At 38.3% G+C, this 22,066-nt stretch overlaps 2 protein-coding genes across 2 annotated transcripts in view; one reads left to right on the forward strand and one right to left on the reverse strand.

Annotated features, from left to right (window-relative positions):
- LOC104524790 (E3 ubiquitin-protein ligase LNX-like) overlaps nucleotides 1-7,094 on the forward strand; it is a 14,393-nt gene extending 7,299 nt beyond the window's left edge. The window contains exons 4-5 of the mRNA XM_010167775.2: nucleotides 5,512-5,670; nucleotides 6,393-7,094. Coding sequence (XP_010166077.2) covers nucleotides 5,512-5,670; nucleotides 6,393-6,528 — 295 coding nt within the window. The 3' untranslated portion in view covers nucleotides 6,529-7,094. The remainder of the gene's footprint in view (nucleotides 1-5,511; nucleotides 5,671-6,392) is intronic.
- Nucleotides 7,095-7,978: 884 nt separating this feature from the next.
- The window catches only part of FIP1L1 (factor interacting with PAPOLA and CPSF1), a gene marked incomplete at its 5' end in the record, with an annotated part of 36,520 nt that continues 22,432 nt past the window's right edge, over nucleotides 7,979-22,066 (reverse strand). The window contains 6 exons of the mRNA XM_029084907.1: nucleotides 7,979-8,299; nucleotides 9,048-9,185; nucleotides 13,927-14,146; nucleotides 19,546-19,601; nucleotides 21,401-21,455; nucleotides 22,028-22,054. Of these exons, the coding sequence (XP_028940740.1) occupies nucleotides 8,152-8,299; nucleotides 9,048-9,185; nucleotides 13,927-14,146; nucleotides 19,546-19,601; nucleotides 21,401-21,455; nucleotides 22,028-22,054 (644 nt within the window). The remainder of the gene's footprint in view (nucleotides 8,300-9,047; nucleotides 9,186-13,926; nucleotides 14,147-19,545; nucleotides 19,602-21,400; nucleotides 21,456-22,027; nucleotides 22,055-22,066) is intronic.

The raw sequence follows: 22,066 nt of genomic DNA on the forward strand, positions 1-22,066 counted from the left end.
GCTATGCACCAACATGAAAGCACTGTAGTACAGGAAATGCTCCCAGCAGAGAGAAAGAAAGCAGGCTGGAGGCCTTATAGGTGCTGCAATCTGCAATGCTGAGTCTTGCCTGCAATCAACAGCCATTGCCAGATGGGCTAAAACAATTGCACCCTGCCTAGCCTAACTCCACCTTTGTTGTGCTGTATAGAAAACCTGAGCTGCTTGGTCATCACCTTCTACCTACTGCTGCCTGAAGTCCCCATGTCCTCAGCAAGGTGATGGAGATGAAGGACAGAGCTCCACAGTACTGCAGACTTACACCCAGGGTTCACATCAGTCAGTTCTGCTTTGAAATTTGGGAAGAAAAAGTGTTTTTTCCCATTTTAAAAGCTATCTCTAAGCTCTACTCTCCACCTCCAAAGGCTGCAATGTGTGAAGCCATTCCCACCACCAGTGATTAGATGTGACAGTAACAAAGGTGCACTGCATCCTTATTAGTAGCTTGTTGGTTGAGTAGGGGTGCTAGAATCAGGTTTGGGTTTGCTCATTAGGTATTATCAGACCCTTCAGTCTTCCCTGGCTTGAGTGTGCTTACTCTCTTACTATTGTACTGGTTCTCCAGGGCCCGCACCAGACATCCTTCAACAAGTTCTCTCACTAGGACATGTATCACATTAAGTCATTTCCCTCCACTCTGAGCATTTAACCTTTCCCTATCTGGCTTTCACTTTGCTTTTGGCAAGGACCACATCCCACTAGATCTCAAGGTATTGCCAACAGTCTCGTGATGCTGTTTAGGCTGCTACAGAAAATTATTATCTGTCCAAATACAAGTCTGACAGGTCCATCTTGGCACAGGTGCCTGATGTGCAGTTATGGGGCAAAATGGTGAAGATTCACCAACCTTAAGTAAAACAGTGATGACATTAGTAAAGCCATACCATTTACCAGAGGGACTGCTCCAAGGCATTCAAGTCTAATGTTTGGTACAGCTGTTGGAAAAACAGGAATGTCAAAATCACAGCTATAAAAGATCATGCAAGATATTTGGAAAGATGGGCAGGATGGGAAGCACCTAGGTAAGGAAAACTGAAAAAAAAAACAGAAAAGGGGGTGATGCTGGTGGGCCAGGAACAGGAACGATTAAAAGAGAGGTGGCTGGAATGTGGATCCTTTAAATTCTATCGAAAAGGGAAAGGTGTGACTCCAGACAAGCCATGGCAGTGCAGTGTGAGTATCTGTTCACAGCAACAAGGTGGGGAGCCTGACATCGTGGCTTACAGCAGGACATTTGAGCTCAGGAAACTGAGAGGGGAGAGGCTTTCCTTCCATGTTCAAAAAATATGGTGTTTTGATGAAAGTCCCGTGAAGAATGGTCCCATAAAATGTGTTGAATTGAGCTAAACACTAGAGGATGTCTACAGCGCTCTGTCCATGACTTATGAAGTAGAAAACAGGCTAACATTAATAATAGCTACATGATTAAGTGTGCCTTCCTCACTTCTGAGGCTGGTGTACTGTAAATGCCTAATTCTCCGTACTAGCACAGAACTTGCCCCTTTCCCAAGGACTGCATACACAGTAGAGTGATAGGCACAGACAAGAGGCACAACTACTGAGTTAGGGAATTACACTATTTTTCAGGATCAAGACAGCAGCAGCATAAATCAGACAGGTTATCTGACTCCTCGCTCCAAAGCTCATAGCCTTGCTAAAACTGTCTTGCATAATTTAACATTTGTGGATCTCACTTAAACCCTGTCCCTTTTCTTGTGAGATCTTAAAATTGGCCTTGGTCACTTTTATATGGCCTGATAGTACATAAACAACTCCTCTGTTCTTTCTGTAGTACAATCCAATATGTGGTGGTTATAAAATAGACACACATGTGCATCTGACATCTGTCAAAACTTGGACCGCATGTGTGCGGAGGGGCTGCGGGCTGGGCGTAGGGAGGAAGCAGTGATGCAGGACCTTAAGTATTCCTGCCTGAAGACTTATTTCAGGGTAGTTAATCTAATTGTTTCTTGTTGAGGAAGACAGGTCTCCTTTATTGTTGGAGGGAAATGTTGTTGTGAAGCATGCACAAAGAAAATAACGTGGAGCAGCTGGTGAAAAGTGTTTCCCCAGCCTCGTGATGTTTCTTCTACTCTTGCTTGTTTTCCTGCTCTCCTTTCTTTGCTCTCCTCACATTTCCTCCCCCCAGCTAGCACTTAAAAATACTTTATAGATCATCCTGTCATAACATTTACAAACATAAGTACTTCACACGAGTCCTTTTCTTCATCTGCAAAGTGAGATGAGAAAGACAGGAGGTGGCCAAAGTCATTCTGCAAACCAGGGGCAGAACTGGATGTAAAACATGGAACTAGGACAGAAACTCCCCCAAATTAACTCCATTCAGGCTGTAGGGGTCTGATGGGAGTAATTCTCAAATATTAGTGTACTCCACTGACAGTTGTCTACTGTAATGGGGCAGAGGGAGGGAGTCATGCTTTTCATACCTGTTATTGCTGAAGTCCTCCTCGAGTCATGCTGGTTTTGATTCCCAGAGCATAAGGCTACTCACGCTTTGTGTGAAGTGGCAGGGAATTGTATTTAACCACTTGAAAACAGGCATTTTTAAATTCCTCTTGCATCAGTAACTGCTGCTCAGTTGTAGTATTTCTTATGACAGGACCCTGTGTCTAGACACTGTTTATCCTCAAGTCTTGAATCTGAGGCAAGTTCACACATAAATTACTCCTCCTCCTCAGCTTTTGGAGTATTTACAGATAGAAGCAGAAAACTGGGAGCTGCTCTCTTCCAAGGGAGAAAACGCTTCTCCTTGGACCACTTGCTTTTAATGGGTTATGGCAGGTTAACTGGGTCAAAACACACAGATTGGGGCTTTTGTTACAGCAGAGAAGTAATCTACTCAAAAACACTAAGCATCTTCAGATGACGCAAGTACTTATTTCATTTTCTCTCTGTGGTGCTTTCTAGTTTGTCTTTATTACCACACAGCCATAAACAGCCCCAAATGAACTCCCTCCCTTTGGGCTGCTCTTTGCTCAGCCAGAGCAGGCATCTCTGCTTGTGTACTGAACTGCTTGGAGCAAGCAGCACCTGCCTTACAGGCAGCTCAGCACTGCACACCCTGCCTCCCAGCATCCTTTTCCCATTTCTGACAGCACTAATGACTCACTGATGGATGGTGCACTGCCCTGTTTATACCCTCTATCCCATAGGATGGAGATAAGGAAACATCAATTTAAAAGCATAAACAGCACCTAGCCACTCCTATTCTGTCAAAAGTCAATCTCTAGCTATGGGTTGGACCTGGTCAATCTCTAGTATGATGGGTTGGACCTGGTCACACCAAGTACCCGCACAGCTCAACATTCCCAGCAGGACAAGATAAAACAGGGGAACAAGAGCGAGAAAACTCATGGGTCAAACTAAAGACAGGAAAATCACTCACTCATTACTGTTGCGGGCAAAACAGCCTTGGGGAATTTAATGTAAAACATTTACCCACTTCCAATTTGGGTACTGGGAACTAAAGATGACAAGCAAGTAAGCACTTTGGGAAATCTCCTTTCCTCCCCTTTTCTCGTACTCAGCTTCACTGCAGCACCTCTCCTCCCGCCTTCCTGGTCTCCATTGCCTTGTTGTCACAGCAGGTTACACTCCATCCCCTTGGTGAGGTGATGGGCTGCGTGGGGGTTGGAGTCAGGACTCTGCTGCTCCTTGATTCCCACGTGTCTCCTCTGCTCTGGCAGAGAGAACAATCCTAATGCTAATACGTTGTGTCTATTTTACTTAAATTTAGCATACGCTTTGACAGCAAATATGTATTTCTGCTTTCTGAACTGATGGAGACTGTGTACCTGCTAAGCTTACAGCCTGTATGCACAGAATGCACGTACGCGTTGTCTTCACTGTGTTTTCTTCTTGTGTCTTTACCTGCTTGGCTATTTCTTTCCTATGGTGTTAGGATCAAGCTGATCACCTTTCAATTTCAGCAGTGTCCTCTTCAAAGCAGTGATCATAGCACAGGGAAGCAGAGACCCCCTGTCCCCCAAAATCAAGATGAGGTGATGATAGCACTAATGGCTGAATCCTGGCATCGCTTGGTCATGACCTTGATAAGTACCATCAAATGTAGAAGGTTTAAGTGATTTTGCACACTGAGGAAGTCCACAGATGGTAAAGTCATAATGCCTGGCTGCTGAGGAAACAAGCAAATGTCACCTGTTTCTGACATTAGCAGCCAGTGAATTCTTGTCCAAATATTATATACCTACCATCCTGGCAGCAGGTGAATATTTGTAGGTCCTAGGGGACTAATCTAGTATTACTATAAAATCCTGCTGTGAAATACAGCAAAAGCATTATTTGCTTAATAGATTTTTTTTTAAAGCTAGACATATTGTTTTTTAAGATAAAATTATTTATCCTTCTACAGAAGACGTGTCAGCTATTTCTTAGAAACTTAAAGACTCTCTGAGCAGCGCTTTTAACAGTTGCTTGCTGTAGACCAGCCTACAATTTCAGATTTGGAATAGCAAAAGGATTTTCAGGCTCTTCAATCATTCCTGGGTACACCACTAACGATGAGTGGGTTAAGGACTAAGGACAAACATTTCTGTTGCTCTCTAACTAATGATTTTTTTTTCATGCTTGGTTAAAAAAAAGAAATAAAGCAGGTATTGAAATTAATGTACTCAGAGCAATAGGCAAAGTGTTAAGAGTCTAGTAACCTTACTGCTCTTGCTTTCCCCTATTCCTTGTGTCAGCTAAGCTTTGACACAGCATAACTTACAGTATCATAAAGTCCATTCAAAAGACAGAGGGAGGAGCAGATTTCAGCACTCTTATCATAAAATCTTGTGTTAATCAGAGTGAGGACAGGCTATCTTCTTGACAGCAGTCTCGGTACTCCAAAGCCATGGATGGGCTTCTCTCGCCTTCCGTGCTGCGCCTTACCATGTTACTTGACAAGAAAAGCTCAAGATCCCTCCTTTCACTGACACTCTTCTTTGTGTCATCTCTGTGATTTTTGTAATTCTGGCTCATTTCATTGGCCTTGAAACTATTTAGTTTTAATATGCACCAACGTAATAAATGCCTGACCACTTCTGACACAGTTAATCACATTCAGGCTCTTATCTGGAAGATAAAACAAGTCACTGGACTGTATAAGGTAAGTGAAATACAGTTTCTGGAATGATGGTTTACAAATACTAAATCCAGTCTCAATTAAATGTTTTTCTCCATCACTTACAAGTGCAACTATGCCAGTTGCACTTTCACAGTATTTTAACCCCAAGATTACCTAGTAATTTTACTTTCATGATAACTGGTTGTGGAAAGCAGCACTACGAAACCAGAAGGGAAGTGTAGGTGTCTAATACAGTGGAACTTTGGTGCTATTTTGCATCTTCAAAACACTCTATGGGTATATGAAAAGGCAGATTTGTCATTAATGATTCATCAGAATCTAAAGTTAACCGTAAGACATTTAATTGGACTGGTTTGTTTCAGGTATTTGTACAGCTGCAAAGAAATCGTATTAAGAAGAAATACATCTGGAAGTCTTGGCTTCAGCATCGTAGGAGGTTATGAGGAACATACTGGAAACAAACCATTCTTTATCAAATCTATTGTTGGGGGAACACCAGCATATAATGATGGCAGAATAAGGTAACTATAACTATCTAATGAAAAGCAGCATTTAAGTAAGTCTTTCATCTAGTTAATTTCTGGTTTGGGGGGCGTTTTTGTTTTGTTGAGGTTTTTTTTTTACACTACTTTTCATTAAGGCAGCGTAGGGGGAAAAAGGGCTCACTGATACAGAACTAACTCTGATAGATCTGGAAACAGGACATAAGTGTCCTGACCTTTAATAGATTTGCCTTCACAGTAGAACATTTTCAGATGTCTAGCAATCACTAGTGTCTGGGTAAGTATAAAGGTAAGCCAGTTTGATCTCTGGGGTAGAACAAAGCATGCCAGCACAGAGAAGCTTTCCCACATCCCCAGCTCAAATCCCAACCAACCAAAAACCTTCCCTGCAAACACCAATACAATTTAAGAGAGTAAATGCAGAATTATGGAGCAAACTTAAATCAATTAAGAAGTCTTAAAACATAGTTTGTTCAGAACACAGAACATTCCCATCTGAAAGAACTATATCTTATTTTCTTTCAAATATATCTAATTGTAAGGAAAAAAAAACCACCAGTGAAGTAATCTCACCTGCTTTATTCCCTTATTCACGAACAGTAGTTAGCCAGAGAAGGAATACTAATACTCATTTCTACCCCTTCCTCCCAGCTGAAGGACATGCTTTGGCATTTGCAAACATTTAACATAAGAAGTCACTTTGTTTATTTGTTCTCTCTTATTTGCCCTTGTTTTTGCAGATGCGGTGACATCCTCCTTGCTGTCAATGGCAGGAACACATCAGGAATGATGCATGCCTGCTTGGCAAGGATGCTCAAAGAACTGAAAGGAAAAATTACTCTCACAATTGTGTCCTGGCCTGGTACTTTTTTATAAAACAAGTCTTCATGGAGAGTATGACAAGTAATTTAAAACAGGAAAAAAAAGGAACATCATCTTAGCTTTTTTGGGGGGGTCAAGCATGTGTTTATAAAGAAAAGGTTTGTGAAATTTCAACCTGCACGTGAAGAAAAGTCAAGTTTAGGCAAAGCAGGGACACTTGTCAGAAAATCACTTTAGAGTGATGCAAGCTACAGACTTAAGTCTTTCCTTCCCCGTGTTCTTAAGGTTTTTTTTGTTTGTTTGTTTTTTGGTTTTTTTACATATATATATTTAATAGATTCTTATTATAATGAAATTTGAGGAGCAGCAGCTCCTGCTCACCCACTTTATTTTGATTTACAAAAAGAAATCCTTGAATAACTTACAGAATTTTCTTTTTTTGCAATTTTTCTAGTTGCAAAAATCAGGTAAAGGTTTTTATCCAACACATTAATAGCACTTTGATTATGTGTACCTTTTCATGGTCAGCATGAAGCTGGTATTTTTAAGACTTTCAAGTACTGATAGTCTGTAAAACTGTGAATTACATTTCTAAAGTAATTAAAAATAACTGTAACTGTGTACTTGTACAGACATTATTTTCATCCAAAATGAAATGACGTAGTTTCCCTTGTATTGATTAACACTATTAGATCTAGGATTTCTATATAGAATTACTGTTCTTAAGGAAGTACACTGCACTCTGCTAATACTATCGAGTAAGTCATCTAAATAGCACTCCGACAGGGCAGTACAACTTTTGCAGGACTGCCACGCCAATAGCACTTGATGCTGTTCCTGATGGAGTAAATCTGAAAGTGATGATGGTCTTATATTTTTCTTAAAATAGTTCTTTGCCTTTGTCTGCAAATTACCCATGTTCCAAAGTCTTATTTTTTCCTCACAAGCTAGCAATGGGAAGAGGATAGGGTTGTTAATCTTTATCATGTTAAGGACAGCTGTTCCCTTAGAACAAAGACAAAACAAGTTCAGACAAAACTGAACTTTCTCTTAAACTGCTGAAAAGTAGCAGGGATGATTATCCAGCTTAATTCACCCTCATACACCCACACAAAACAGACATGATTAGTAAGCATATGATCACTACACTCAGTGTTCCATCAGACTAAGAACAATCAGGACCTTTCCCAGTTTCACTTCACCTCAGTACAAGGATCTTGAGGAGTCTGTAGTTCCTGCCTGTCCCTGTAGGAAAGGATGACCTTTTCAAATGCGAACTCCAAAAGCTGTACTAAACCCACACTGTTCCAGATGTTGGTATATAATACAGTGAGCACACACTGTTTCTAAAGGCAGTGAAAGAATGACCTTCTCACTAGCTTATGAAAAAAGGAGACAATTTAATACAAAGAATTTAAGCCCTATGTATACTGTAAGACCATAAGCCTCTAGCTGTAAGATGTTTTCTCAATGTTTCTTAAAAGACAAAGTCAGTCCAGGAATCTTAACATGAAAAATTCATTATTTTATTTTCAAAAAAACCAAAGTAACCTTTGATTTCAAACTAACAGAACAAGATTAAGAGCAAATTATTTTAATACCCAGAAAAATAATAAGATTTATAGTAATCTATTTCTGGCACTAATATATATGCAAGTAGGCAAAAATCACACAAGCCTATTCCACAGGGGCAGCTTCAGTGTTTTCCTGTTCAGGAGCAGGTTCACCACTGGCTTCTTTTCCTTCTTTGCTTCTTTTGGATTTTTTGTGTTTGTGCCTTCTGTGACTGTCCCCTTCTTCACTGTCATGACGGCGTCTGCTGTTACTAATTAAAGAGAGAATAAAATACCTCAAACAACTGCATGACACTTCAGGCCCCATTTAATTACAGAGTACCAAAATACCAGCCTTTGCATTCGTATTTGAAAACTGGCACCCACTCCTGTTCCAACCCATAGAGTATTTGGATGTCAGCACCAAACTGAATTTTTCATGGAACGGTACATACACCCACCCATCCTGTACTTTTTGCTGGGAAACTGGAATGACTTTCCACATTTGTAACCCATATTCTAATACTAATATTTTTGAATATTGTCATGTCCCTGTTGGAATCCCATAATGGTTTAACATTCTTAGTGAGCCCATTCCCTGGACTTAACCTTTGTTTCTAACTTAAAAAGGATCAAGTTGAACAATCTCTATCACATGACCATGAGGATTATTTTACTTATTAAGAATCACTGTTGAGTTCTTAACATTAATGCTGCTGAATGTCACCTTCACTCACCTCTTTCTGACCTACCACTTTTAGCCTTCTTTCCCCAAATTCATAATTTCTGTTCAATAGCTAAGACTGTCACATACATCATTCAATACGAAGTTACCTGGGGCCAACACTGCTTATTGTCTGTCCTCATTCTATATGGCAGACTTGTTCCAAGTAGCACATCTAAGTGTTTACAGTCTTTCCACAAAACTCCAGTTTGTTTGGGGTTCTTTTAAAAGTTTACTTTATTTTTTTAAACTGGTCAAGTCTTTCGTATCCTATTAAAAAAAATAAAAAATCAAACCTTCGAGATGACTTGTGTCTAGTTTCTTCTTTTTCTCTGTGTCTCCTGTCTCTGTGTCGGTCTTCTTTCTCTCTACTTGTTCTATGGCGGTCGTAGCCTCTTTCTGCATAGTCTCTGTATCTGTATCGTTCTTCGTCACTGATTGAAAAGAAGAAATTTGCAGGGCAGTGACACCAAGCAGTATATATATTTTAAAAATAAATTCTTACACACTATCCAGATAAATGACAGAAAAATCTTAATGTTGCTTCTGGGTTTCTAAATGAGATCCACAACATATGCTAAAAGGACATTAAAGCTCTTCACCTTACACACTAGATTTCTGGGGTTAATGCAATTTTGAAAGGGGATTGTTCAATAAAAATGGAAGGAAAAAAGAATACAATAGTGTCACATTAAGTTTATACAGGAGTTATCAAGCTTAAAACTGTATCTAGCTGTGAACGAAGTACAATCCTACATAAAACTTAGTAATGTTTTCAGATCAGTGTCTGTAATGCTCAACACTTATCAGCATAGTTTTTTACTATTACATCACTTGGATAAATTCAATTAAATTTTGGTACAGTTGATTTATTTCCTTACATCAGCTTCAAGAAAGGAAAAGCTAGGTGCAAAGAGACTGACAGTAAAATATACTCAATGTTTTGGGTTGGTTTTAAAATTAATTCCTCTGCAGTGTCAATGCTGTCTCTATTTCTACTCCTCTTTTATATTACGACCAAGTGCTGCCCTGCCACAATCCTGGTAAAAACCCCTAAATATTAGAGGCTATATAAGAATTTAAAGGCTTTATTTAAGAAAAGATTTTCATATTTTGCCTTGATTAAAAGGGTGAAATTAAAAAAAAAAAAAAGTGAGAGCAGCATCTACAGTCAGCCAACACCACTCAAATACTCAGATGCTACATTAGCAGAGCTTAAAAGGCCATGCCCATTTTATCATTTCATAGAATCATAGAATGGTTAGGATTGGAAGGGACCTTAAAGATCATCTAGTTCCAACCCCCCTGCAATCCAAGTCCCTTTCTATTGAGCAATTCTCCTCACAAGAAACTAACTCAAGGATTCAGAGAAAGGGGTAAAAGAGTTTGTAAAAGAAGAGTTTTCTTATCAGATGTCATAGAAAGATGAAGGTTGATATCAACTGATAGTTTCTAGGATAAGTCATACTGAAGCGATGACTAGCCTAGTTTACATAGCAGTTAGTTTTGCTGTTCAGAATGACAGTCTTCATTTGATCTACGTTTGAAGTGTGTCTTGGAGTGTAATAAAGCAGCACCGTAAAGACAGTATGTGCCTGGTGAAGTCTAGTTACAAAGCTCAGTTTTAGAATATATTTTTAAAAAGTATAACATTAAAAATGAAATTCAAATTAAGTTCTGCCAAAAGTTAGAACCAAAGACAAAGTCTGATTTGAATGGAAAATTTTTGTTAGACACGGGATTCCTGTACTAACACACCTTTAAGGTGCCACTAATCATCACCATTTTAGGAGCTCTACATTTCTGCAGGCTTGCAGGGATAGCAACTACAGTTTACTCCCAATATCCAAATTTACTTCCCAGAACTAATATTCTGATGATCAGTATCTAATTAAAAAGTTAAAATTGGAATGTCTAACAGTGCCTTCTGATGAGCTTGCTTTAAGAAATTAGATGGCTACTTGTAGACTTACAGCTTGGTTTCAAAGCTGAGATCCAAAACCTTTAACGTTGATCCACAGTCTGCATTTGATCTGTTACACAACTATTTTAAAACACTTTAGAAAAGGTTAAAAATATTATTGATACTCTTTTTAAAATCTTATTTTGGCAAACTGCTAAGGAACCATGGCAGCCTGTAAGTGTGTCTGAAAATAAACAATCTTTCTATAAGCAAAGCAAAAAATCAGTCTGCCAAGTCCAGTATATTGGGAGCTTTCAGGAACAGAAATAAACGCCATGTACTCAATGTTACACTACTGATCTCCCCATTTTGTATCTGGGCTTATTTACAGTTATCAAAGCCTCCCAGGAACAGCCTTGAGAGCACTACAACCTTTGACCTGTGGAAGAGGACCTATAGTTACCTGTGCCTTCGTGGCAAACAAGCCCAAAAACAGTCCAATCCATAAAATCTTTGTTAACTTTTTCAAAACAGACTACAAGCTATTAACTTCACAAGCTAGGAGATCTCACTTGGTAGAGATGTCTAACTTCTGATATCTGTATTCAAAAACCTTTCCATGTATTCAAAAACCCTTCAACAAAGAAACACTGAAGGATTTAGGCTAGAAGGGACTTCATGGAGGTCACTTGGGCTAAATCCTCCTCAACACAGGCCTAACTCAGAAGTCTGGTCAGGTTGCTCAGGGCCTCGTTTAGTCAATTTTTGAGTATGTTCAAGGCTGGAGATTCCACAACTTCTCTCCACAACCTGTCTTACCACCCGATCATTCTTTTTGTGACTATTCCCTCCCCCATATCTAACTGGAATTTCCCTTGCTGTGACTTTTAACTGTTGCCTCTTGCCCTTTCTCTGTGCATCTTGAGAAAGTGCCTGGCTCTATCTTCTCTATAACCACCGACTAGGTAGTTGAAAATCAGCCTTTAAAAACCCTCCTCCTCCTTCTCCTTTCAAGTTAAATAAACTCCATCCCCTCAGCCCTGCTAACCACTTTGTCAGACCTCCACCAGACTCTCCAATCTGGCAAAGTCTTCTTTTCCGTATTGAAGGTCCTAGAGCGGGGCACAGTACTCTGCATGTCATATCAAGTGTCAGATAAGAGGGGAATAACTGCATTCTCCACCTGCAGGCTACACGCTAATGCAGCTCAGTGCATTTTGACCTTTACTGTACATTGAGTGCCGAGTCCTGTCGAATTTTATGTCCTACCAGGACAGCAAGTTCTTTCCCGTAAAGCTGCTTTCTATCCAGACAGACCCTCATCTGCTCTGCTGCATGGAATTATCCTTAGAAACACAGTTGTTGGGTTTTGGTTTTGTTTTTCAAATTGCTGAGGAAGAACCACAAAATGGTAAGGTATCAATCAAATTCCAAGGTTTACATTTTTAGTGGTAACTAATTGACCTGAAACTATCAAAACAAACAGAAAAAAAAGAAAACATAGTCTTTGCAGAAGGGACAACAGTCCAAGAAGAACAGCATTTTCTCAAGGGGGCAGTGCGAGATGTATTGTAAAATGCACAATTTCATCGGAGGATAGCAGGGTAAAGGTAGAACAGAATATAAAGACAGCTGAAGGTTCATTTTTAAACCACATTTTGGTTATACTAATAGAATTTTTTAAACTCCCATTTTCTTACAATTTTAAGAAATACTATAGCACAAATACAGGCTACTTATCTGGAAAAGAACTGCTAAAAACATTGAAAACAGTAATTTCTGAGCAGTAAAAAGCTAAAGATGATGCTTATTTCAAATCCTACCACAGAGCCACTTGAACAAAGTTTAAACAAAGGGAATTTAAACAAAAAGCAATGCATCTGTGCAGTCTCTAAAATAGTTCACATTCTTCTCCTTATAGCTTGGGTTTGTTTTTTTTTTATTTTCATAAGTGCATAGAATTGAAAATAAACCTTAAAAAACATTATGTCTGCATGTTCTGTCTTAAGCCTCTCCCACCTCTCTGTGACTCCCAGACCAACTTACACTAGTTAAGGGCCTCCCGTTTTCTTACACGGCCATGTGGCAACAGCTTTGCTACAGATGGTGGATAATTTAGTCACATAAAAAAGTTGAGGCCTGCTCTTCCCCCTCCTTTACAGATCACTTTGGCAGCAGCACAGAGATTTCTCGAGGCCTGGAAGCTATTAAGGTTCATTTCAAGCACCCTTGAATGACCAGGCTTCTTTCTGGCCTTCAATCAAGCTGTCTGAGAAACAGATGTTTAGAGTGGTCTTGAGTTCTCAGAAACTGACCAGGGAACACAGCAGATGCACACAGGAGAGGACATCACCACACCAGCATACGTGGAAAATCCCCTATCTTGCACCCAGTTTGGGTCTTCAGCTAACAAGCATCATGCAAAAAAAAGTCATCGCTCAACTGAAGGAACGTTGACTCTGGGTGCTCCCACTCCCCACAGTGTAAAACCACTGGTAAAAACAACCCGCCTAATAGCCAACGTATATATTCTGCAAAAATTGAAACTTAACAAAAAACACTGAGAAAAGCATCAGGACATTTACTCCAAAATAATGAGTAAAGTAAGTTTAGATAAATCTGGCAAGCCAATAGACCTCTGCTCTATGGAGCCATAGAGAGTTCAACACTAAATGCTTGTGCGCGTGAACCACAGAACAGTTGCATCTCTTTTTTTGTTTTTTAAGCAATTAGAGAGTTGAAAGCCGAATAAAGTTATCTGCCCATTATTTTCATCATCTGCCTGAAAATTAAAAAAAAAGTTCTTGACCTCAAAATAATAGTTTTAAAAAAGATAGGACAGATTATTATCCAGACAGTGCTAATGACCAAATTAACCATTTTAGCAGATAACACCACCATAAATTAAGGTCGATGTACTGCAGCACATTGCTCTCAGCACTGAACTGGCAACTAAGATTAATTTAGTACTTCTGTAGATTTTTCTAGAACTACTGATGTCAAAGAGAGCTAGAGATCTCACTTATACACAGGGGTTACCACACACCTTTAACCTGTAAAGCATTATGACCAGTTTGGACGTATACTGTCATTTTTACACTTCTGTTTTACATTTAGAAATTTAACTATAGTTTCCAAGAGAAAAGGGGGAAGGGGAGGAAGCCACGTCCTCTAGCTCTTTGGAATATACAGCTGAACACTACATTTTAATGCTGAAACACACTATTAACACAGATACAGGGTTCTGAGCATGCTTAAGATATTTCACTAACCTGTTGAACACACTTGGAGTCGGACTGTGATCTCGGTCCCTTTCCCTGTCTCTGGTACGTTCTCGATCTCTGTCTCGGTCCCGGTCTCGATCCCGATCTCGGGATCGCTCTCTCTCACGTTCCCTATCCTTCTCTCTTCGTGCATAATAATCCCATTGTTTGCTGGTGTCCATAAGACTAGACCACGAAGGAGCAGAACCTGCAAGGTGCGGAAAGGTGACTAAAGAAAAAGATGCGGGTATTAGAAAGAACAAAATCAGATACCACATGAAAACTGTAATACTACTTATGCATGAAACACAGACATTTGTCAGCCTCCTCCAATGACATTTTTCAATCTTCCCCTTTCACATAAAAGTTAAGTCTGAACAAACTCTGCATTTTTTCCATTATGCAAAAAGGCCTCTGGCACTCATTTAAATACTCATTATAAAGATGTACAGAACCAGAAATACACCACAAAGACTGTCTAAATCCTTTTGGGGGGGAAAAAAAAAATATATGTATATATAGTGAATATATATATATATATATATAGTGCAAAGATTTGCTGAAAGAATCTGATTTTAGATGGTCAAATGGCTTTGTTTTGGGGGAACAACAAAACAAAAAAGCCTAGAAAACAAAACTGCCTTTGAAACTCAGTGGCTCTGAAAGTACAGTTCAGAAAAACCAGGAAAAAAGGATGCTTCCAACTTTATATTTAGATGCTATTGTTTTTATATTTTGTCCTTTTATATAACTGTATTTAAAATATAATGTAGTTACAAAGTTCTCATTCACTAATTTATATTCTATACTGTGCTTTGCCATACTTTTCTGATTACAGATTTAACAGCAGCTTTAGAAATAAATTGCATAAATTCATTCTGGGGAGAAGAAAAAATGCTGCTACTTATGCTTTGTAAGATACCATTTCTAATGAATACTCAGTACAACCACTATTACCACTAAAATATAGTCGTTTCAGAAAATGAAGCACATTATCTTAATATAAAAGACAACATGCTCACGCAGTTAAGGAAGTTATACCGTCTCACAATCTTTTTAGGTGACAAGCAATGGGAAGAGAGAAGGGACATGCTTCTCCATTGCTTTCTGCCAACTCTCATGTAATAAATAACTATTACTCTTAATGCCCCAATTGTTCTGTCCTGCCCTCCCTCTCCTGAAGCCCCGTGAATGCATCCTGTTAATGAAAAACAAGGGCTGTACTATTTAACTGGAAACAGCACTCTCTAGTGGACTTACAGTACAGAGGACTTCCCACTTTCTGCTTATCTGCTTTGCTAGCCAATGATAACATAGCCTTCAATAAATCGTTTGTTTTGAGTTCCACTTCATTATCTATAATATGAGAACAATATTCACTTGACTTCATCGTATCACAAAGAGACATTAATAGTGTAATTAACATAAATATGCACTGAACAATGTAAAGTTCATTACTGATGCTGTATTTAATACTGTCAAGTTATAAAACCAGTGGCTTCTCCTGACAGCTATGTTCAGACTGCCTTCCCTACAATGGCTGAGGTATGCCTGCCCCAGAAAGCTTTGGCAGAAGCTTAAGACAGCAGTTTGCCAACCATCTAAAGGAGGAATACAAAAGGCCTTTTGAGCAGGCAGTGGAGCAGGAAAAAACACTTCATTGTTAAAATACATTCGTAATGAAAAGCATTATAATTCTTTAAAAAAGCATTTATACGAGGTTTTGCCTCTAAGAAAATGCTTGACACTGTTTCGCTTCAGGACTACAGAAAAAATGAGGAGTTAACAGAAAAAAATACCCTAATACAATAGTATGTTGTTCATTATACTGCCAAAATCTGAAATTCTTCTAAGGAAAGCAGCCAGAAATAGCAAAAAAACAGCTGGACTTTAAAGACTGCTAATTTCCTTGACTTGCCACTATGTCAACAACATACGTATGGTCTGTGAGATACTGGCTGCCAGAATATTCTGATCTGAAGTGTAAACTTAAGTTTAACATTAAATGTATACTACAAAACAATTACTAATGCTAACAAAACTTTTACGATAAATTTTGGTTACTCCCCCACATCTGCAGTAATTCTCATCAGACAGAAGTATGTCATTTCCACCCCAATAACCTGAGCTAAACCAGTTTTTTGATACTCTGCACATTTTTTATCTAGATTTTCACCAGTAATTACTCACAACACACAAGAAGCTTACTTTCTAATATGAATTGGTGTTCTGTGTTTACTACTTAGAATGAAGTAATTTGCCACTTTTAACATTTCTACACGGATTATTCTAATAATTTCTACAAAAAGAAAGACACTTCCACTTAACTCTGATTTTATTTTTAAAATGGGAAGAGTGGGAGCTTTGAACAATCAATAGTTTTAGAGACTTAAGTCCTGTTTTGGAGATAGTTTAGAAATTTAAAGCTGCACGGTGTCACAGTGTAAGGCAAACTCTTAATACATCTTCTTTGCGCCTCAAAAATACTGACTCTCAAACTGTTTCTGTAACACTAAATTTCTTGCAAGTTCATAAGGTACAAAGAACATTTAGAATACAGAACAGAGAAATGCTTGAGGAAAAAGCGAACAAGTTACATGTTACTTTGCTGACACACCAAACTCACTGCCATATATTGACAACTCAATAAAATTCAAAGATCTGATGGCAAAGGTAGCAGTGAATTGTGAAAGGATCTAAGAGCAAATTGAAGAAACTGCATTGATGCAGAGCACGAAGGCAAAGCAGACATTCTTGAAGCTACAAGTTAAGAATATTATTTTACTATGCAACCTTCCTAATGGGCTTGCAATGGGAAACACGCTTGACCACCAGGGAAAAGACATCAAAGCATGAGATTAGCAATTTGAATAGGAAGAAGAAAGGCCAGAGTCTTAATCAAGATTGGTATCTTTTTGCAATGCATCCACATGCTCATCTTCCCCCGCAGTTTTGACAATGCCATAAAACATACAGACTGGCAAAGAAGACAACAGGTTGGAGATTCAGTGCTATCATCCAAAGAAACTATTAATACACTTAGCAATTCTTAATTAAAATAATAATCTGTACCCTACTGCACCACTGAGCCCTCAATTTACCTAAATTCTGATGCACAGAGTGCACTGGTAAAATACTGGCCAGGGATTACATCGTGGGACAGGGACTGAGAGAGTAAGATGCTGGCCAGGAAAACATCTTTCACTAAGAGAAGAACAACAGCAATAAAATGCCACTGAGTCTCTACAGACTCAAAAATCCATATGACAGGCATAGCTTAGAGACAAACAATTTGCTTTGTGCAGCAAATATGAAAGCTTTTGCCACAACAGGGATGCCAGATACACTGGGAAGATGGGACCAGACTGTGCTCCTTATAACCATCATTTTTTAACCCTGTTGAAGAAGTTCAAATTCTATGTTGGCATGATCACGGTAAGAATCACCTTTTGACTACTGGTACTGCAACAACATAAGCAGGTCAACATAAAACTTGGAAATATTCTTGTGTCCCTGACAACACTTGACAGAACAGCAAATTCTAACAAAAGAGATTCCAAAGTGAAAAACTTCTAAATTGGAGCCTACAATTAGATGCAATTAGACTCCAATCTTAGAGTCATACCGATGACTCTAAGATTGTTTTTCTTATGGCACTCTGCACAGCTTTATATGTTAAAGCTTCAGCAAAATAGTCAGTTGGGTACCTTAGTTGTCTGCCTCAGCTTTACCTTTTTGCTACAACTTCAGTAAACACAGTTCAATTATTGCTAAAAAAGTAGTTAGCATAAAGCAGCTGTTTGCTCACATCAAGAATTCTTGAAAACATAGCAAGCTTCCATGCATGAAAGCAAACACTCGATAACTGATAACAATCATTTCAATGTCAGCAAAGTACCACTTGTTACTCCACAAACTGCTCCAGCTTCAAGAAATTACAAGCCATTCAAAAACGCAATTTTGTATATCCTCTCTAAAGACGTATCTCTATGTATAGAGATGTATATCCTCTCTAAAGACCTACCTCTACCATTTGGGAGATACATTATCCAAACCTTTCATCTGTGCTGAACATTATGTATCCCCAGAACTGGAGAGAACTTTCCCTAAAATTTCTCCTCCCAGCAGTTAGGGTCAGACACTAGCCATGGGGCTGGATGGCAGATGCACTGAAGGCAGAGGCAGTGACCGGCAACACACAAGGTCTTGCAGTTGTGTGTCCTCAATACCAGCACAGACTGGGTGATTAATTGATTGAGAGCAGCCCTGCCAAGAAGGACTTGGTGATACTGGTGGATGAAAAATTAAATATGAGCTTTGTTGAAAATGTGAGTTTGCAGCCCAGAAAGCCAATTGTATCCTGCGCTGCATAAAAAGAATGGCCAGAAGGTTGAGGGAAGTGATTCTCCCGGTGTGCTCTCGTGAGGCCCCACCTGGAGTACTGCATCCAGCTCTCCAGCCACCAGTACAAGAAAGATGTATCAGAGCAGGTCCAGAAGAGGGCCATGAAAAATCATCAGAGAGCTGGAACATCTCCCCTAGGTTGTTCAGCCTGGAGAAGAGAAGGCTCTGGGGAGCCCTTATTGCAATCTTTCAATACTGAAGGGGGTCTTATAAGAGAGGCGCAGAGACTTTTTACCAGGGCCAGCAGTGACAGGACAAAGGGCAATGGTTTTAAAATTAAAAAGGGTAGGTTTACACTGGACTTAAGGAAGAAATTCTTTCTAAGGAGGGTGGTGGGACACTGGAACAGGTAGCCCAGAGAAGTCATGGATGCTCCATTACTGGAAGCATTCAGGGTCAGGTTGGACGGGACCTTGAGCAACCTGGTCTAATGAAAGACATCCTTGCCCATGGCAGGGGTAGATTGGACTAGATGATCTTTGACGGTTCCTTCTAATCCAAACCACTCTGTGATTCTATATTTATCTTCCCAATTTGGTCTAGGTCAGCAAGAAGCTGACATCTTAGTATTGCTATCACTCCTTTGGCTCAAGAAGCAGAGCTATGCTAGGTAACAAATCTAAATTCACTGTACGTTTTGTGGATGTTCAATTGCTTACACATAATGAAACTTTTATTTTGGTTCGCTCTTACTATAAAACCAGAAAATGATGTTTTTCAGCTTCATATTTTTTCCATAACACTAACCAAAAAAAAGAAAGAATGACTTTGCAACAGGATAGCTGAAGATTATAGTATCTTAGACAAACAGCTTTTAAAAGGAGAGGTACATCACTCAGGATTTCTCAATGATTCGTCTTGCTGGTTAAAATTCTGATGATAACTTGACAGTACTTGTTCTCCTGCTTCTAAATCCTGCTAATTCTTGGAAAATTCTCCCTGACTTGTGGTCCATATTATGGTGTATTATTTTTCAAAATCACAATTCCACAAACACAGCATGGAGAGATATCCAGCATACAGGTAAGTAAGCAAAACAATAGTATTTACAAACAGCTGTTAAATTTCCAATACCATTTATCTGTTTACAATGGTAGGCAATGAGCTTTCATAATGAATTACTGAAAAGACCTGTTTAGTCTCTTAGTTAAAATCTTGGTGAGTGTTATCAAACAATTTGATATAACACTACTCAAAATTTTCAAAAGCAGCAAACTTACTCACCACTGCCATACGAAAATGCACGAACAGAACGACCATCATAGCCAGAAGAATGTCCACTATTGAAAACAAAATACATGTCAAAATCCAGTTTTACCATCAAAGCTACCTCCATCAATAAATATATACTTCTAACATTATTCCCCTGAATTCTTAGCACCATACAGACTAAACCAAAGTGCTTGCTATAAATGGATTTAAGTCCTGCATTTTGAGTATTACTAATTAAGGAAGCTGTTTATCAGCACAAATATGTATATTTCATGTTTTATTACGGAAGGTGAAAATAGCATTCTCTCTTCTTAAAATAAAAAATATCCATAATATCAAAGCTGTTCTTTTGTATTTTCAATTAATTTCCTATTTCAAATGCTTCTTGTATCATGTTTCTGCACAGATCCTGAACTTAACCTCCAACTGCTTGAAAGTGCTTAATTCATGAATGAAGCAATTCTCCTTCTTTCTGCTAAAAAGTAGGTATGTGAGCATATCTAAGAACAGGTAGACTTCAAATGTGTAGCTCTATAAATAAACTATTAAATTAGCTACACATTTCCTAGGCTGACTTCTTTCAGTGGTAGCTCAAAGTGGTAACTTTTTACTCAAGTAGGTAAAACCAGAAAGGTTAAAAAGGATGGTATGTGCAAAAGACAATTCATACATATATCATTCTTTAAAGACTTTTAGCACTTCCTACAGAACTTGAATTAATTATCTTTGCAGTATTTAACCTTTCTGTTCTTAAAGGCACTTCAACATTAAGAAATAATTTTTGGGTTAGCTTAGTTTAAAAAGAAAAAACAAAACCCAATGATAATGAAAAGCCAGTGCAACATCTTAACATTTACAAGTATGAGATTACATTCCCAGGTTCCATGATAAACTTGATTTTTTCACATGGTATTTCAGAAACTGTGTAAGTATTCACATGTAAATGCAATGACCACTGCTTAACAGGCAGAAGCAGCAGTCACTCACAGCAACTGTCAGTATGAAGAAATAAATTTACTTTCATGCACATCAAATGCATCCAGTTAGGGCTTTTTCTGAATTAAATGAGATGAGGATTTTCTCAGAGATTTACCATCATCATCCTGTAGCATACATATTAATAGAATTTTCAATTTCAAAGGAACAGATGTGTGCACCTTCCTTCAGTGAAATCCAAAGGACTGGCAAGAGACTTACACCATCTTCCTAAGTGAGTTTTGTATATGACCTGGTTTTGGCCTCTAGTAAAATATAAATACTTTTTATATTTTACTAATGTAAAGTAAAGTGCTGGCCAACTTTTTTTTTTTCTTCCTTTTACATATCTGTATTAAAATAATATATGTATGCATATATATATACATGTATATAAAAAAGGTATTGAAAAAATACTGTTAGGGCTATTTAAGCTGAACACTTAGAACAAAGACAGTAGAAACACAAACTTGGGATTCTGTGGAACTCTGGCATTTCCTATAGCATATGAGGGCTTGAATCTGTGGCCAAATTGTTCATTTGTATTTCTAGAAAAGAATATGGTAGCTGACAAGTATATGATTCACTTAAATAAGCCTTCAGACTACTAAAGAATACTTTAAGAATCATTACCTTGACTTTGTTCTTAAATCTTGGCACTGATATAGTGTCAGAACTGAACTAAACTAATAAGAGGTCAAGTAACCTACTCAAAAGAATATTAAGTGTCAGACAGGTGAGACTAGTAACTTTTCTGTAAAAATATTGTAAAAATCTGAAATTGCCTCCCCACTCCCAAATAAAATGCATAAAACATAAGAGTCCTTACTAATTTATTGTCAGTTACAGAATACTGATATATTGCTTTGTAAGATTTCAAACAGATAATCACCTTTCTATTGTGGGTATGAGGGAAGGTGGAGGACCGCCAGGTGGTGGTGGAAAGCCTGTAATAAAAAATTAGGTGAGGAGGGGGAAAGAAAAAAAACACAATATAAACACATAAAAGAACTAGGCTAAGCATACAATGGCAAACAAATTTCAGAGATTACAACACAAAAATTGTTTCTCATTGTGTAAATGGGTTTTATTTTTTAAGACTGAGAACTACTTTCCAGCTTAACAAAGGCAGAGTATTAAACATATATTATCAGTGCTTCAAATCAAATACCTTATCATTCTTAAAAATACAATAATTTAGAGGCATAGGAAAATTCCTGAGTATCTAATGACACTTAATAAACAACAATCACAACTATTTTCTGCATAACTGAAAAAAAAGAACAGAAATTAAAAAAGAAAGCACACATCTAAAAGTGACTGATTAGGTCCACTAATCAACAGCATTTTCACACATTTTCTTTTCTGCCTGGCATTAAAATAACTGAGCCTATGTCTATTCATATAGTTTTGTATGTATGCACTTTATCTACATATCCAAAAGGAAGCTGATAAGTTGCGTATCAGTTAAGTTTTCATTTCTTAACCAAATGTGGAAAAAAATTCTAAGCAAGTTTACCTGGTGGTGGCACTGTTATTGGTATACCTAAAAAGATAA

Source organism: Antrostomus carolinensis, unplaced genomic scaffold (assembly GCF_000700745.2).
Source record: "Antrostomus carolinensis isolate BGI_N321 unplaced genomic scaffold, ASM70074v2 scaffold30985, whole genome shotgun sequence".
NCBI lineage: Eukaryota > Metazoa > Chordata > Aves > Caprimulgiformes > Caprimulgidae > Antrostomus > Antrostomus carolinensis.